Below are 17865 nucleotides of genomic sequence, written 5' to 3' on the forward strand. Positions count from 1 at the left end.
AGAAAAAAATGAGATGACAAGTGCAATCAAAGCAAGAAAGAGAGCGGGCTGTGTTAGATGCGCCAGCTGGGAATCAAACCCAAGTCACAAGAATGAGAATCTTGTATGATACCACTACACCACTGGTGCTGCTGGGGAGCTCTGGCTTGCGTCCTTGAAGCAAATTCACAAGACCTATAGAAAGAGTCCCATGGGGCAAGATGATGTCTTAATGATTATCCTTATTAGTCTGCAGTCGATCTGCTTAATACGTACCTAGCCAATCACTACATCACAGGTGCAGAGACAATCAGTATGAAGGCGAACACGATTTCGTTAACGTGTGCCCATTTACAAGTTCAATGAATGTATACATAAATAAAGCAGATCTGGGTTTTCCTCTGAAACATTAAGGACTGGTTTCATAAATGCGTCCATAAGTCCATAAACGCCACGAGTGCAACGTGCAACTCTATTGTAGCTGCTGTTACTGTACGATTCATCGTGATACGTGTGTGTTTTATTTCAGCTGTAACTCGCCCTGGTTAAGCACGTCTACGGTGTAATTTAAAAATATTACAGAAATTGTCGTTTGCAGTTACAAATCTGTAGTAAGAGTAATACGTTAAGGGAGTCATGTTCAGCAATTTAAAATACAAATCTACTAGCACATATCTTGATAAAGATTACAATAATAACAATAATAATAATACATAGCAAATATTTATTTTAGTGTTGCACATGGAAAGTTTTCTTACAGTAACTTCTGAATATAATGTTGTCTATACCCTTTTAGCTATTCGTAATATCTCTTAACAGAAACTTGTATATTTTTAGCTGTCTCCAATCATCTAAAGCATACAGAATAAGACAGCCACAAAAGTCCTTTCCACACCAGGCTCTATCGCTCGTAGTGTTGCTTTCTGTCACTGTCTTTAAAACGAGACACAAACCAAACCCACAATCGCTCCGCTCCTCCCACATCAGGGCGTGGACTTCCGACACTGGCCTGGTTTTCCTGTGGCGCTTTATTAGAACAGCAAGAGATAACAGTATGTTTCTGTCTTTATTCGACCGCATGTGTGGGTGTAACTTTGTAATTGTTTAATGAGGTCCTGCAACGTTTGGGGTGAAATGCAAAGTAATCTAATAGTAAAGTAACTAATTACTTTGCGCAGAGAGTAATAAGTAAAGTATCTTGTTACTGTTTATATGAGTAAAGAATACAATGTAATACATTTCTTTTTGTGAGTAACGACACCATCACTGCTCTTTTCTATCTCGTTTTGCATGTATGTTTGTTGTTGACAGAGATACAAAGTTTGAGAGAAGACAGGCTGGCATTGGGGATGTAGCTCAGTGGTAGAGCGCATGCTTTGCATGTATGAGGTCCCGAGTTCAGTCCTCGGCATCTCCAGACTGTCTTTTAATGGAGCCCGTGCACTATGTCATTGGATGCACATAGCAAGTACCGAACAAATCGGGAGGCCGTGATTCATCGGTCACACTAGCATGGGCCTTTTCGGCACTCTCTCCCAGCATTCGTCCGAGAAACAGCGTGTGTATGTATTCATTGTGAGAAGTGAAACAATGGGCCGGATTGCAAGCTGGTTCTGTATACACTCACCTAAAGGATTATTAGGAACACCATACTAATACTGTGTTTGACCCCCTTTCGCCTTCAGAACTGCCTTAATTCTACATGGCATTGATTCAACAAGGTGCTGAAAGCATTCTTTAGAAATGTTGGCCCATATTGATAGGATAGCATCTTGCAGTTGATGGAGATTTGTGTGATGCACATCCAGGGCACGAAGCTCCCGTTCCACCACATCCCAAAGATGCTCTATTGGGTTGAGATCTGGTGACTGTGGGGGCCAGTTTAGTACAGTGAACTCATTGTCATGTTCAAGAAACCAATTTGAAATGATTCGACCTTTGTGACATGGTGCATTATCCTGCTGGAAGTAGCCATCAGAGGATGGGTACATGGTGGTCATAAAGGGATGGACATGGTCAGAAACAATGCTCAGGTAGGCCGTGGCATTTAAACGATGCCCAATTGGCACTAAGGGGCCTAAAGTGTGCCAAGAAAACATCCCCCACACCATTACACCACCACCACCAGCCTGCACAGTGGTAACAAGGCATGATGGATCCATGTTCTCATTCTGTTTACACCAAATTCTGACCTCTAGCATCAACAAGGCATTTTCGCCCACAGGACTGCCGCATACTGGATGTTTTTCCCTTTTCACACCATTCTTTGTAAACCCTAGAAATGGTTGTGCGTGAAAATCCCAGTAACTGAGCAGATTGTGAAATACTCAGACCGGCCCGTCTGGCACCAACAACCATGCCACGCTCAAAATTGCTTAAATCACCTTTCTTTCCCATTCAGACATTCAGTTTGGAGTTCAGGAGATTGTCTTGACCAGGACCACACCCCAAAATGCATTGAAGCAATTGCCATGTGATTGGTTGGTTAGATAATTGCATTAATGAGAAATTGAACAGGTGTTCCTAATAATCCTTTAGGTGAGTGTAAGTGCGCAGGCTGTAAGATTTGGGCGCTTTAAACGGCACGGTGTACTTGAACATCGTCATCATCACGTTGACACACATGCCATCTAAAACGCGTGTTGTCTTTACTTGTTGGCTTGAAGTTAAACACAGACCGTCGTCAGAACAAGGGAATTAGCGGTGACAGGTGCCAGGTGTGATACATTGGAGGCACACGCCCTAACACCGAGCTCATTGGCTCTACTAAGCTACTAAAAAAGAAGTGTTAACCAAGCACCGACCGATGCGTTTTCTCCCACTGAATTGTGCACCTCGAAAGTCTACCAAATGCAGACTCCTTAAGCAAAGCATTGTCCCCCACAGGACACCGACTTATATGTAGACCCTCCCTCTCTCCATAATCAATCCATCAGCAAGGAACGGACCTAAATTCATGAGTAAATTACACATGCATTCAAAGCAATATGTAGAGCACGCTGTATCGGATATGCACCACTACTACTACTACTACTACTACTACTACTACTACTACTACTACTACTACTACTACTACTACTACTACTACTACTACTACCAATAATAATTTAAAGAGGAGCGTTTCACCACCCGCCTTGAAAGCAGCGAGCTCTTGTGGCAAGGGTAGCACGTCTGACTCTAGATCACAAGGGTGCGTGTTCAAATGACGTCGGGGTCAGTGTTTTGTACACCAGCAGTAACCAGTAACACTAAGGTTGCATGAGTAATTGCACAGCTGACAGTGTAAAGTGCTTACCACCTTGTCGTTGATCTTGCAAAAAGGTAAACAGAAGTATTTTCAAGTTGCCACAGAGAGAGACCGGAGAGTACAGGTGAGAGGTAGCCATCTTGTTGTTTGACTAGTTTCAGAATAGTCTTAGCATTGCTCATTTTGTTTTAAGTTTGCCTTAAATTGACGTTAGCATTGTCTGTAGTTTGCCTAAATTGAAGCCAATTCAGTTCAGCTGCTGAGTTGGTGAAAGTAAACAGGTTGTAGAAGGGAGTTTCTGTCTAGGACTAGCAGGAATTCTGTTGCAGGAGGAGCCAGGTGGGGCCAATTAGGTGTGAATTGGGGGTAAAACCTAGGAGAGTTGAGACCTTAGAGCAGGACAGCGTAGAGAACTGCTGGGTTACAGTAGGTCGTAACCGCAGAAAAGGGCGTGCACACCCCGTAGAGACACCCCAAGAGCTTGAATTGCCCAACAGGTTCCAACTGCTGGACACCGAGTTGGACAGTGACAGCTCAGAGGATGATGGGGGGCAGTTGAGCACCAGAGCACCATGGTGCCCAATCCCCCCCCAGACGAAGGAGGTAGTTATAGTAGGAGACTCAATTCTTAGAGGTGTAGATCACACAGTGTGTTCTAGTGACATGGAGACCCGCATTGGTATCTTGCCTGCCTGGTGCTCAGGTTGCAGATCTCCCTAAACTAGTAGACGGGCTACTGGCCAAAGCCGGGGGGAATCCACTGGTCATGGTCAGGGAGACAGGCAGAGATTAGAAAGTTTAACACGTGGTTGAAAGCTTGGTGTAGGGAAGAGGGGTTTAGGTTTATGGAGCATTAGTCTTTCTTCTGGGATAGATGGGACCTGTACAAACCGGACGGTCTACATCTAAACAGACGGGGGGCTAATGCATTGGAAGAGCGTATGTGCAGTGAAATTGAGAAGCATTTAAACTAGGAACCAGGGGGGCAGGGAGCTATGACAATGGGAGATGTTCCACTAAGGAAAGGAAACCAAGGGAAACTGCCAGTAGGAAAGTCCTGAAATGTTTGTACCTCAATGCCAGGAGTATAAGGAACAAGATGTTAGACTTGGAAGCCACAGTGCTGGTGTGTGACTATGATGTTGTAGGAGTGACAGAAACATGGCTTACAGAAAATGATGGGGATGAATACAAGTTGGAAGGATACACACAGTTTAGGTGAGACAGGCAAAATCGAAGAGGGGGTGGGGTAGCATTATATGTGAAAAATGACATTGAGGCAGAAGAACTTGTATTAGATCCCAGTAACGGAACAGAATCTTTGTGGGTGAAACTTTTGAACAAGAGATCTGGAGGATTAGCGGTAGGAGTGTGTTACAGGCAACCAAACTCAGATATTCAGAAAGATGCTGCATTGTAAAGTGTAATCAGGACTGCATGTAGCAAGGATGTGGCTGTTATAATGGGGGATTTCAATTTCCCAAACTTAGACTGGGAAAGCCCAGTGGGGACTATAGAAGCAGAAATGGAAATGGTTGAGATGGTAAATGACTGCTTTCTAACTCAATTTGTTAGGGAACCAACCAGAGAGAGCGCATGTATTGACTTGATCTTTTCAAATGACCAAGATAGAGTCAGGGGGACAGTAGTTAGAGAACCAATGGCAAATTGTGATCACAATATGGTTGTCTTTGAGGCATTCTTTCAAAAAACAAGGTCCAAGTCTAAAACAATGGTCTACAATTTTAGAAAAGCAAACCTTGAAGGTAAGAGACGGCACTTAGAAGAGGTAGACTGGAGCACACTGGATACAGAGTTAGTTGAAAATGCATGGGTATATTTTAAGAATATACTACTCGAGGCTCAGGAGCAATTTGTACCAAAACTTAGCAAATTGAGGAACAAAAAACATTGGCCAAAATGGTATAATAGAGGTATGCAAAAAATATAAAGAGGAAGACAATGTTGTATAGTGCATACAAAAGGGATGGTGACGAAACAAAATACATAGAATATGTTGAGCTGCAAAGAGATCTTAAGAAAGGGATCAGGAAAGCAGAGAGGGAATTAGAAAGAAACATAGCTCTTGGAGCTCAAACCAATGCAAAGAGCTTTTTTCAATATCACAACAGCAAGCGGTTAATAAAGGAGGAGGTGAAACAGATAAAGGGCAAAAACGGAGGTATCTTGGAAATTGAACAAGATGTGGCAAATATTCTAAATGAGTATTTCACAGAGGTTTTTACAAAAGAAAAAACAGATGACATGCCACAGGTTGACAATCAGTCCAGTCAAACCCTAAGAGAGATCAGGATCAATGAGGAGGAGGTACTAAAGGGACTAGCAGAATTAAAAACAAACAAATCACCTGGGCCAGATGGGATAATTCCAACAGTACTTCAAGAAAAAAGGTGGCTCAGCAGATACAATCTTGGCAGCACAGGCTATTCAGAGGAACTTAGATAATATTCAGTTGTGGGCTGACACCTGGCAAATGAAATTCAATGTGGACAAGTGCAAGGTAATACATGCAGGTAACAAAAATGTCCACTATAATTACACTATGGGAGGTACAGATCTACATGAAGTAACGCATGAGAAAGACCTAGGAGTCTTTGTGGACTCCTCACTTTCTCCATCCAAGCAATGTGGGGAAGCAATAAAGAAGGCAAACAGAATGCTAGGGTATATTGTCAAAAGTGTAGAATTTAAAACAAGGGCAGTAATGTTAAGACTGTACAATGCGCTAGTTAGACCTCATCTGGAATACTGTGTACAGTTCTGGGCACCACACTTCAAAAAGGATATTGCTGCCTTAGAGGCAGTTCAGAGGAGAGCAACCAGACTTATTCCAGGTCTTCAAGGGAAAGTCCTACTCGGAGAGACTGAGGGAACTGAACCTTTTCACCCTGGTACAGAGGAGACTACCCGGGGACACAAATGGAAATTGGGCTTCAAGGCATTCAAAACGGAAAACAGGAGACACTTCTTTACACAGAGAGTAGTCACAATCTGGAATAAACTACCCAGCGATGTGGTAGAATCTGAAAGTTTGGGAACATTTAAAAATGGTCTGGAAAGGATCCTTGGATCACTTCGATATTAATGAACACCAAACAAGCACGATGGGTCGAATGGTCCCCTCTCCTTTGTTAACTCTCTTATGTTCTTAAAAGTGTCTGAAGCAGCATGAAAGAGCACACTAGGCAGCTGAGAACAGACAGAGAGGGAAGTGTATATTGCGTTGGCTGGGAATCAAACCCGAGTCAACTGCTTGGAAGGCAGCTATGCTAACCACTATACCACCAACGCTTAGAAACTGCTTCCCCGCAATATCTCACTGTGGTCGAACATGATTCCAGGATTGCAAAGTGGCAGGCAATTCGTTTTCCAAATTGCAATCGGTGAACATTTGGGAAGCCCTGCGTTATCTGCAGTTTCCTGTTCCTGAGTGCGGAAGGAAAATGTCCATTAGCATCTTTCCAGATTGCACTTTATTCAGACCTTTCCGAAATGAAACAAAACCAAAGTTGAAACATAGCAGAGGATGGTTTCAATCCATCAACCTCTGGGTTATGGGCCCAGCACACTTGCGCTGCGCCACACTGCTCCTTGGGCACTCACCCACCTGTTAACGTCACAGCCACTCCTATATTGCATATTGCAAGCAATACAAGTTTGCAAAGCCCTGCGTTATTTCCACTTTCCTGTTCAAGACTGCACACCGAGCTTCTCCATGCGCTGGAGCAGCTTTCCAGGTTTCAGTGCCTTCACATTTCACCCTGTATGTGCTGTGGGAAGCATCATGTCAATTGTTTTGTACTAAGCGGATCGGGGCTCAGTCTGAGCTCAGATCCGAGCTTAAAAATGACCGTGCTTCTGAGCAGCTGGGACTCAAAGCCACACTCCCTGGCTTAGGAACCCAGTTTCTGATCCACTAGGACACGGGGGCTCAGCCAGACAGTATCGGAAAATGGAAATAAATTAATTAATTAATAAATAAAAAGATGCTGCGCGTTACACAATAGACACCAGGTAAAGAAGTGAATAGTTACAGGAACTGTCACGTAAGCTCCTCAACTTGAAACGGGCACATGCGAACTCCTGTGAAATAACACGAGATGGATAACTACCCCTTCTCTGCTGCAGCAGAATGTGACTACCTATTGCGCAGATTATTGCGTCAATCGATTCGAAAAGAGGGCTGGCATTTGTCACCAATGTGCCTCGTTTTATTTCTGAAATATAACTCCCAGAAAATATTGTCTGTGTTTTTGAAATTGAAAACCTCACAAAGAAATGATCCAGTCAATTGCTAAAGAAAAGTCTACCTGCTGCATTCTGGAATGAAGAAAAAAATGAGATGACAAGTGCAATCAAAGCAAGAAAGAGAGCAGGCTGTGTTAGATGTGCCAGCTGGGAATCAAACCCAAGTCACAAGAATGGGAATCTTGTATGATACCACTACACCACTGGCGCTGCTGGGAAGCTCTGGCTTGCGTCCTTGAAGCAAATTCATAGAAAGCGTCCCATGGGGCAAGATGATGTCTTAATGATTATCCTTATTAGTCTGTTGTCGATCTGCTTAATACGTACCTAGCCAATCACTACATCACAGGTGCAGAGACAATCAGTATGAAGGCGAACACGATTTCGTTAACGTGTGCCCATTTACAAGTTCAATGAATGTATACATAAATAAAGCAGATCTGGGTTTTCCTCTGATACATTAAGGACTGGTTTCATAAATGCGTCCATAAGTCCATAAACGCCACGAGTGCAACGTGCACACTTTAGTTCAGTTATAACCTGCTCTATTGTAGCTGCTGTTACTGTACGATTCATCGTGATACGTGTGGTTTATGATTCTACCAATAATAATAATGATTAAGGAGGAGCTGACAATACAGATGAATTGCTCATGAAACAGACTTCCTTTACTTCTGTAGCACGTATTGCAGTAAACATATCGTCCTCTGACAAAACAAACGCCCTGACAAGCTCGTTGAGCAAGCGATGCTCACGAGGGGCATTTCATCCACGTTAAGTAAATCAACAGGCTTCCAGCAATTAACGCCTTTTCCAAATGAATTCCAGACAATGCAGCTGCCCTTAGCTTTAACAATGGCTTGATTAGGTGGAATATGTGAAACAATGAATTTAAACTGCAATTTGAAAGCTATAGGCACTTCAACTTATGTGAACAACTTGATACAAAAATGACAGACCTAGCCCTCTAATTCACTGGATATAACAAACACATTAATAAATGTATCCAGGCATTACACACAACATACAAGCAGCAGATACCACTAGGGATGATTCAGCTGGATGTGTTAATTGAGAGATCGCCATAGCAGCTGTTTGTTATTTATGTCTAGCCCTATATAGAGCAGGAGCAGTGCCCTAGTGATTATCACTTTCTTGGCTAGGGTGTCTGTGAGTGAACTGGGGGTTTAGTGGTTATTGCAGAGGCATTGCAGTGCTGTTGTTTAATCCTCTCTTTCCAGTGGCGTTGTCACGTGCTTGTTCTGTGTGCAATGAAGCTGATCTGCATTGCTCTCTGCCTCTGTGTAGGAGTATTATTCCCTACACCAGTCTTTGCCGACAGTGACAATGAGACTTCAAAGGAATCCTCCGATATCAAGACGCTGTCCAAGCACTACCGCATTCTCCCCATGTTCATCCAGGCGTCGGCTCCTCTGGTAGACCCAAAGAAACTCCGGCCGGCCACTGGCAGCAAGCCCATGCCGGATGACCTGAGGCGCATCCTGTTCCCCGGTGACAACCTGTGGAAAGGCGTGCATCCCAAGAAGGTCCAGAACCGAGGCGTTGCAGTGTGGGGAGACTACAGTAAGATGTACGTGGCAGTGCATAAGAACATCAACGGCTTCAGGTGCAGGCCTTCGGAGCTCATGCTGGGGAGCTGCGCCGTCCGTAAGACCACTGAGCACTACTACTACTTCATCTACGGGCTGAACGAGTGTGGGAACAAGCGATCGGTAAGTAGCCGTGTGGTTTCACAGATTTGCACTGTTCCATGCTATGTGTTTTCTGGGAAGTAGTGATAGCTGGATAGCCGTGATGCTGGTTCCTGTATCTTATTGGCTCATCCCTCTTCCATGGTGTCAAACTTAATCCTGTAGATCATTAATGGCCGACTGGTGTACTCCAACACTCTGCGCTACTCCCCTCCAACTTCTTCACACCCAGTAATCCGGGGTGTGTCCTTCACTGTGCCCATCCAGCTTGTCTACAACCGGTATGGATTTGTTTCATCTGAGCAGTAATTGGAGGCAATTGGCTGCCTCCTTCCTGATCTGCTCTGCTGTACTGCCTTTGCAGGTTTCACTATTCCTACAAGATTGGCTACCAGCCCACACTCCCCCAGCATGGCAGCACCCTTCCAGGCATGGACAAATCTGCCTTCTTCAGAGAGCTGAAGAACAGACATGGCTACATCCTGGTCACCACCAATGGTACGGTATCTGTAACTTTGCTGGCTGCTTGTGTGGGGGGTGTGTGTGCATGGATGCATAACCCTGCCCTGCTTCCACAGAGCAGTGGATCAGACTCTCCCCAAAGAACATCTACTACCTGGGTCAGCCCATGTACTTCCAGGCCACAGGCTACTTTGCCACTGAAGGGCAGCGGCTGTTCATCCAGTCCTGCTATGCCACGGCCTCTCCAGATCGGCACTCCAAGCCCAGGTTCACCGTGATTGACAACTTTGGGTAAGGCCGTATTCTTGGTGGCTTAACCAGCTTTCACCCCGTCTTCTGGTCAAGATGCCAATGTCTCTGCTTGCCCACAGGTGCCTGGTAGACAGCAAGGCTGATGGGTGCCAGTCCAGGTTCGTGCCGTACACGAGGAAGGACGTTCTCCGCTTCACCATCGACGCCTTCCTGTTTCAGAAGACCCTGTCCGAGGTATCCAATGCATGCTGCTACGATGGAACCCACTGTGTGACTTTTCAACCATTGCTGAGCCAAGATCTATAGGAAGCCTTTTCCCGAGGATGTGGGAGAACCTTTTTATAGTGACTTGAAGCCAACCCTCCCTGTTTGTTGTCTGCTCCCCTTCAGCATGTGATGACTGAGCTGTACATGCACTGCACCATGACTGTGGCAGAACATGTGACTCCAGGCACCAAATCCTGCACCTACAACCGAAAAGCTAAAAGGTACCTCTATTGCAGCAGCCTGCTGCTAGGGGGAAAAAAACAGGCCTGTGACCCTCTCCTCTTGTGAACAGGTGGGAGGAGCTGTATGGGAACCATGCTGTGTGCACGTGCTGTGACTCCAGGTGTGCTGGGGACCGTGCGGAAGGTGGGTGTACTGGTGCTATGAATCTTGCCTCCGTTCTTTGACTGTCTTGCGAGTACTTCGACTTGCACTCCCTCTATACCCAGCATGCAAATGGCTCCGATTCTGGCACTGCAGGATTGTTTGCTCCATATTGTATTGCTTTGGCTTGGCTTCCACACACGTCCTATTGGCTGTTTGTGTTCTTAATCCGTTACTCCTCAAACCTTCTGCATCTGTATCTCCACCAGGTCAGAGGAGCGGCCTAGTGACCAGTCACCTGCTGCCCTTGGAGCATCCCGGTGCTAAAATGGACTCGGCGGAAGGAGCCCATTGGTCAGGGGAAGATGTGGTTCCAGGATTGGGGTCCCATGCTGAAGGAGAAGCTAGGCAAGTGGACTCTCGGCCAGAGGAGTCTGCAGCAGTTGACGGTCCACCAGCGGTAGAGGTGGATGCCTGGGATGACTCTGAAGAGAGAACCGTGGCATCGGAGGACTATGCAGCTGAACTGTTTAAAGGTGAGGAGTCGTCTTGGGTGAGCTTTCAGGATGAGGATGAAGATGAGCGAGGGGAGTTCCATAGAGAGGAGACTGACGAGGAGGATGAACGATTCCCAGTGTAACAGGATGGCTGGCAGGTAAGGGTCTTCCTCTCCTAGTGCTCCACTGCTTTGTTGCCCAGGCTACAGTGCTCATCTGCTCCTTCTCTCCCCAGGTCCCGGAGGAATTCCAGTGTCTGCTTGTTGCAGTGGAACCAATAAACCTTCAAAATGCATCTGGGTCTCCTCTTTATTCCAATGCACAGCTACCAGTACTTCTGACATGAGGTCCCTATTCTGAGGCCCTGTCAAAGGTGTGCAGTGGCCTATGATGACATGGGCTGAGTCCAGTTTATTGTAGACTGCATGTGGCACAGGGTTCTACCTGCATGTCTTGACACCTGTTCTGATATTTCAGACTTGCTGCAGTTGCTGGTATTCCAACTGATGGAGGTTATGGGGACCTTTTTCTACAAACAGTAGTGCTTGATTAATTGGAGTCCATCTATAGCCAACCTCTCTGACGCTCAAAGCAATCGCGCAGTCCACAACCCTAGCCGGTACTTTTGCATCGGTATCCTTAATATTCTATCCTCAAAGGCTGCTGTCTCAAAAGAGTGAGCGGTGAAGGAGCTGGACTCGAAGTCCAATGGGGTTGCCACCGTGAGCAACATTTGAACCTGTGTGGGTGCAAGCATCTCCTTCATTGTTGTTGCTTGTTTCTAGCTGCTTTCCTGGTGGTGGTTAGCGTTCTTTACCTCCCCTAGATTCTTTCACATGATTCACTCTGCAGAGCGTGGCTGTCAAAATGGTGTCCAAACATTTTTAATGCTCTCTCTTGTTTAACACTTAGTAGACGAGGGGTATGAATTGGATTAAATGAAATCTAAACCCTGCTGTGTCAAGTGAGAGAAATACATCAGGCAAGCACAAATCTATGGGCTGCCAACTGTAACCACCGAGCCCTTTTGCTTCAGAGTGTCCTTTTTCACAGACTGTATTTTTCCAGGTTTAATAAATCCTTAAGTAGTTTACCCACATTTCTATATAATGATAAATCTCTACATTTTGAGAAATAGTTTGACTAAATGCTTAGTTTGCAAAGCCCATATTTTGGATGTATCTACACCGTTAACTTTGAAATAAATATTTAACCTGATCTGGGAGACCCCAAATAAATCTATAGCTTTGCCCCATCGTGCCTGTTTTGGTGTCTATTTAATAATGAAGTGATCCAAGGATCCTATCGAGTCTGGTTTTGAATGTTCCCACATTTTCAGCTTCAACCACATCACTGGGGAGTTTTTTCCAGATATGTGCCAAAAATCTGGGGAAAGAAAATTAAAATTTCTTTCAACATTGATTGCTTTGTGTAGTGTCGTTTTCAGCACAGTCCTCAAATCCTGTTGTCCTTGTCGCCAGAACGGGTGAGTGTGTGTTCCTGGGTGGTAAAAAAAATCCCTTGTCAGAAGTGGGATTCAAAGCCAAGCCTCCAAAGGAGGCCATCCTGACTTGATTTGCTGTGTTCATATTAAGAAATTCCCTATGTCTTGAACAAAAAATAATAATTTTTCAATGACTGTGTTCTGCCAGGGCTTCTTTCACTTTGACTTCTGGGATCATGATACCATTTCACAATTGGCTGAAATAGCTCATTTGGGACAGTGTTAAACTGAAGAGCTAAAGGTCCCTGGGTTGATCCTGAGTGTTGGCATTTTACAAGGAATTTCTTCAGAAAGCACAAGTAACCCTTATATTGCACAGGTGTGCAGATCAGTGTGGTAGAATTCAAAAGGAAAGGAAATGTTGCTGCACCTTAAGTAGCTCCCACTCGTGAATAGTTACAGGAATTGTCACATCCGCTCTTGAACTTGAAATGGATGCATACGAACTCCTGTGAAATAACACGGGATGGAATACTACCTTTTCTCTACTGCAGCAGAATATGACTACCTATTGTGCAGATGACTGTGTCAATCGTTTCCACAAGAGGGCTTGTGTTTGTCACCAATGTGCCTCGTTTTATTACTGAAATATAACTCCCAGAAAGCATTGTCTTTGTGTTTTTGAAATTGAAAACCTCACAAAGAAATGATCCAGTCAATTGCTAAAGAAAAGTCTACCTGCTGCATTCTGGAATGAAGAAAAAAATGAGATGACAAGTGCAATCAAAGCAAGAAAGAGAGCGGGCTGTGTTAGATGCGCCAGCTGGGAATCAAACCCAAGTCACAAGAATGGGAATCTTGTATGATACCACTACACCACTGGTGCTGCTGGGGAGCTCTGGCTTGTGTCCTTGAAGCAAATTCACAAGACCTATAGAAAGCGTCCCATGGGGCAAGATGATGTCTTAATGATTATCCTTATTAGTCTGCAGTCGATCTGCTTAATACGTACCTAGCCAATCACTACATCACAGGGGCATGGTTGGCATTTGTGGAAAATATGTCAAAACTGAAGGATAGTAATCGGATTGGTAGCAGCCGATATTATTAATATTTTACGAACAACTGGACGGAGTTGCAGGCTGTCGTTTTGTGGATGGTCTGCTGGTCTGTTGTATAACAGCCCCTCAGAGACAATCAGTATGAAACCAATCACGATTTAGTTAACGTGTGCCCATTTACAAGTTCTATGAACGAATACATAAATACAGCAGATCTGGGTTTCCCTCTGAAACGTTAAGGACTGGTTTCATAAATGCATCCATAAGTCCATAAACGCCACGAGTGCAACGTGCACACTTTAGTTAAGTTATAACCTGCTATATTGTATCTGCTGTTACTGTACAATTAATCGTGAAACATGTATATTCTGTTTCAACTGTAACTTGTCCTGGTTAAGGACGTCTTCGGCATAAATTAAAAATATTACATTAATTGACGTTTGCAGTTACAAATCTGTAGTAAGAGTAATGAGTTATGGGAGTCAAGTTAAAATATACATCTAATAGCACATATCTTGATGATGATTACAATAATAATCATAAATTGCAAATATTAATTTTAGTGTTCCACATGGAAACGTTTTATTACGGTAGCATAATGCTTGTCTGAATATAATGTTGACTATACACGTTTAGCAATTCATAATATCACTTAACAGTAACGTGTATTTATTATGCTGTCTCCAATCATCTAAAGCATACAGAATAAAACAGCCACAAAAGTCCTTTCCACACCAGGCTCTATCGCTCGTTGTGTTGCTATCTGTCACTGTATTTAAAACGAGACACAAACCAAACCCACAATCGCTCCGCTCCTCCCACAACAGTGTGTGGACTTCCGACAATGGCCTGGATTTCCTGTGGCACTTTTTTAAAACAACAAAAGATAACAGTATGTTTCTGTCATTATTCGACCGCATGTGTAGGTGTAACTTTGTAATTGTTTAGTGAAGTGACGCAACGTTTGGGGTGTAATGCAAAGAAATCTAAAAGTAAAGTAACTAATTTATTTCCCCAGGGAGTGATAAGTAAAGTATTGAGTTACTTTTGATATGAGTAAAGAGTACAATGTAATATATTACTTCTTGTGAGTAACGACCCCAACACTGCTCTTTTCCTTCTCTTTTGGCTTGTTAGTTTGTTGTTGAAACAGATACAAAGTTTGAGAGAAGACAGGCTGGCATTGGGGATGTAGCTCAGTGGTAGAGCGCATGCTTTGCATGTATGAGGTCCTGAGTTCAATCCTCAGCATCTCCAGGCTGTCTTTTAATGGAGCCCGTGCACTATGTCATTGGATGCACATAGCAATTACCGAACAAATCGGGAGCCCGTGATTCATCGGTCACACTAGCGTGGGCCTTTTCGGCACTCTCTCCCAGCATTCGTCCGAGAAACAGCGTGTGTGTATGTATTCATTGTGAGAAGTGAAACAATGGGCCAGATTGCAAACTGGTTCAGTATAAGTGCGCAGGCTGTAAGATTTGGGCACTTTAAATGGCACGGTGAACTTGAACATCGTCATCATCACGTTGACGTTCTGTGGATGGTTTGCAGGTCTATTGTATAACAGCCCCTCAGAGACAATCAGTATGAAACCGATCACGATTTAGTTAACGTGTGCCCATTTACAAGTTCAATGAATGAATAAATGAATACTGCGGACCTGGGTTTCCCTCTAAAACATTAAGGACTGGTTTCATAAATGCATCCATCAGTCTATAAACGCCACGAGCGAAACGTGCACACTTTATTACAATTATAACCTGCTATATTGTAGCTGCTGTTACTGTACAATTAACCGTGAAACGTGTATATTTTGTTTCAACTGTAACTTGTCCTGGTTAAGGACATCTACAGCGTAAATTTAAAATATTACATTAATTGTCGTTTGCAGTTACAAATCTGTAGTAAGAGTAATGAGTTATGGGAGTCAAGTTAAGCCATTTAAAATACACATCTAATAGCACATATCTTGATGATGATTACAATAATAATCATAAATTTTAAATATTAATTTTAGTGTTGCACATGGAAACGTTTTCTTACGGTAGCATAATGCTTGTGTGGAAGAAGAACAATCTTCAATCAGGTTGGAACGTTAGTTGCAATGCCTTTAATACACGCAGCGTGGAGAGGAACAGTGAATCAAGAAGATCCCAAAGTCGCTCTGCCTTCATTTTAAAAGTCAGAGGTTTTCATACACATTTAAGAAAGATCTGGTTACAATCAGAAATTCATTACTATATTATCTTAGAGAGTTATTTAAGCAGAATATATATCATTATAGGACAGAGTTCATAGATCAATACATGGATTAGGGAGCAGGCACTTCAATCATACTGTTTGACATTGTCTCCAAGCTTCTCATCGTAAATAACAAACAGAAATCAAACTACCTTCTGGCCTGTCCTTCTGGTATACAAGTATACAAGAGAGTAAAACAGGTATGAGAGAAAGAATTTCTAACTGTCCTTCCACATTCCCCCATTTTGTCCTATGAAGGACAATCATACATATGTACAGAGCCTAGATGAGACCCTAGAGTTGTAAACTTAACCTCAGGGGGAATAGTGGACATCATTCAGTGTAATTAGGTTATATTCATAAGATCCATTATATCACTGCATTCTTGCAGCATTTCCTCATACATTATTTTAACAGACTCCTTTATTTCAAGAGGAGTAAGGCTGTTCTGCATTTCTCTAGCAGTGCAAGCACAGCAACACTTGATCAGTACAAAACAAATGTAGAGAAGAATGAGTATGCCAAGGATAAAAAGCAGACTCTGGGCTATAATAGCACCAATTCTTCCTATGGAGCCACTTATCCAGCTCTCCAGAGACCACTCCGAGGTCTGGTGGATTTTAGTAACTTCTTTACGAATGTGATCCGTGAGATCATGAATCTGTTCATTGTTGTCAGGAATGTAGGTACAATATTCTTTACCAATAAGAGCACACACCTCCCCTTTAACCACCAGAGAAAAATCTAGGGTTAAGCGATTCTGCAAGACTGTGGTGCGTATGGCAGTCATCTCTATTGTTATATCATCTATAGATTCTGTTGTTTTATTGCTAACCTCCTCTAGAATTGAGGCCAGTATCTTAACCTCCTGTATAGTGCGCCCAATACCATATGGGGAGATCAATATGGAAAAGAAACGCTCAGTTTCAGAGCTATCTCTTTCATTACACCAATGGCCTTTAGGGGGTTCTGAAAGAGATCTCATGGCGGGGGTGATGTAGCCAATATAGCAGGAACCTGACCAATTGTCAGGGAGCCAACGATAAGCACGATTTCCACAGATCAGATACAGTGAGGGGAAAAAAGAATTTGATCCCCAGCTGATTTTGTACGTTTGCCCACTGACAAAGAAATGATCAGTCTATAATTTTAATGGTAGGTGTATTTTAACAGTGAGAGACAGAATAACAACAAAACAATCCAGAAAAACACATTTCAAAAAAGTTATAAATTGATTTGCATGTTAATGAGGGAAATAAGTATTTGACCCCTTCGACTTAGTACTTGGTGACAAAACCCTTGTTGGCAATCACAGAGGTCAGACGTTTCTTGTAGTTGGCCACCAGGTTTGCACACATCTCAGGAGGGATTTTGTCCCACTCCTCTTTGCAGATCCTCTCCAAGTCATTAAGGTTTTGAGGCTGACGTTTGGCAACTCGAACTTTCAGCTCCCTTTGATGCGGTGCAGTTGTCCTGTCCCCTTAGCAGAAAAACACCCCCAAAGCATAATGTTTCCACCTCCATGTTTGATGGTGGGGATGGTGTTCTTGGGGTCATTCCTCTTCCTCCAAACATGGCGAGTTGAGTTAATGCCAAAGAGTTCGATTTTGGTCTCATCTGACCACAACACTTTCACCCGGTTCTCCTCTGAATCATTCAGATGTTCATTGGCAAACTTCAGACGGGCCTGTACATGTGCTTTCTTGAGCAGGGGGACCTTGCGGGTATTGCAGGATTTCAGTCCTTCACGGCGTAGTGTGTTACCAATTGTTTTCTTGGCGACTATGGTCCCAGCTGCCTTGAGATCATTAACAAGATCCTCCCATGTAGTTCTGGGCTGATTCCTCACCGTTCTCATGATCATTGAAACTCCATGAGGTGAGATTTTGCATGGAGCCCCAGACCGAGGGAGACTGATAGTTATTTTGTGTTTCTTCCATTTGCGAATAATCGCACCAACTGTTGTCACCTTCTCACCAAGCTGCTTGGCAATGGTCTTGTAGCCCATTCCAGCCTTGTGTAGGTCTACAATCTTGTCCTTTAAGAGAGTGCTCCTAATCTCAGCTCGTTACCTGTATAAAAGACACCTGGGAGCCAGAAATCTTGC

The 17865-nt window shown here is 43.7% G+C and overlaps 1 protein-coding gene and 5 non-coding genes across 6 annotated transcripts; 3 read left to right on the forward strand and 3 right to left on the reverse strand.

Annotated features, from left to right (window-relative positions):
- Positions 1-58: 58 nt before the first annotated feature.
- Positions 59-129, reverse strand: trnae-cuc (transfer RNA glutamic acid (anticodon CUC)). The gene has a single exon. It is a non-coding gene; the product is annotated as a tRNA-Glu (tRNA).
- Positions 130-1324: 1195 nt separating this feature from the next.
- Positions 1325-1396, forward strand: trnaa-ugc (transfer RNA alanine (anticodon UGC)). Its single transcript has one exon. It is a non-coding gene; the product is annotated as a tRNA-Ala (tRNA).
- A 6238-nt stretch (positions 1397-7634) lies between these two features.
- Positions 7635-7705, reverse strand: trnag-ccc (transfer RNA glycine (anticodon CCC)). The gene has a single exon. It is a non-coding gene; the product is annotated as a tRNA-Gly (tRNA).
- Positions 7706-8647: 942 nt separating this feature from the next.
- LOC136767397 (zona pellucida sperm-binding protein 3-like) lies at positions 8648-11304 on the forward strand. Its single transcript, XM_066721157.1, has 9 exons — positions 8648-9228; positions 9373-9488; positions 9572-9705; positions 9786-9960; positions 10041-10155; positions 10312-10409; positions 10481-10554; positions 10782-11167; positions 11245-11304. Exons 1-8 carry the CDS (start codon positions 8767-8769, stop codon positions 11150-11152), a joined length of 1545 nt encoding a protein of 514 aa, XP_066577254.1. The 5' UTR covers positions 8648-8766; the 3' UTR covers positions 11153-11167; positions 11245-11304.
- A 1964-nt stretch (positions 11305-13268) lies between these two features.
- On the reverse strand, positions 13269-13339 carry trnag-ccc (transfer RNA glycine (anticodon CCC)). Its single transcript has one exon. It is a non-coding gene; the product is annotated as a tRNA-Gly (tRNA).
- Positions 13340-14699: 1360 nt separating this feature from the next.
- Positions 14700-14771, forward strand: trnaa-ugc (transfer RNA alanine (anticodon UGC)). Its single transcript has one exon. It is a non-coding gene; the product is annotated as a tRNA-Ala (tRNA).
- Positions 14772-17865: the final 3094 nt, after the last annotated feature.

The sequence above is a fragment of the Amia ocellicauda genome, chromosome 14, assembly GCF_036373705.1.
Source record: "Amia ocellicauda isolate fAmiCal2 chromosome 14, fAmiCal2.hap1, whole genome shotgun sequence".
NCBI classification, from domain to species: Eukaryota; Metazoa; Chordata; class Actinopteri; order Amiiformes; family Amiidae; genus Amia; species Amia ocellicauda.

What these genes read in the sequence shown, in the direction of transcription:
- LOC136767397 (XM_066721157.1), top strand. Translation starts at nt 8,767, where the DNA reads ATGAAGCTGATCTGCATTGCTCTCTGCCTCTGTGTAGGAGTATTATTC. An exon ending in ATCCAGCTTGTCTACAACCG is followed by an intron (nt 9,489 to 9,571) that starts GTATGGATTTGT and finishes CTGCCTTTGCAG; the next exon opens with GTTTCACTATTCCTACAAGA. An exon ending in ACCGTGATTGACAACTTTGG is followed by an intron (nt 9,961 to 10,040) that starts GTAAGGCCGTAT and finishes GCTTGCCCACAG; the next exon opens with GTGCCTGGTAGACAGCAAGG.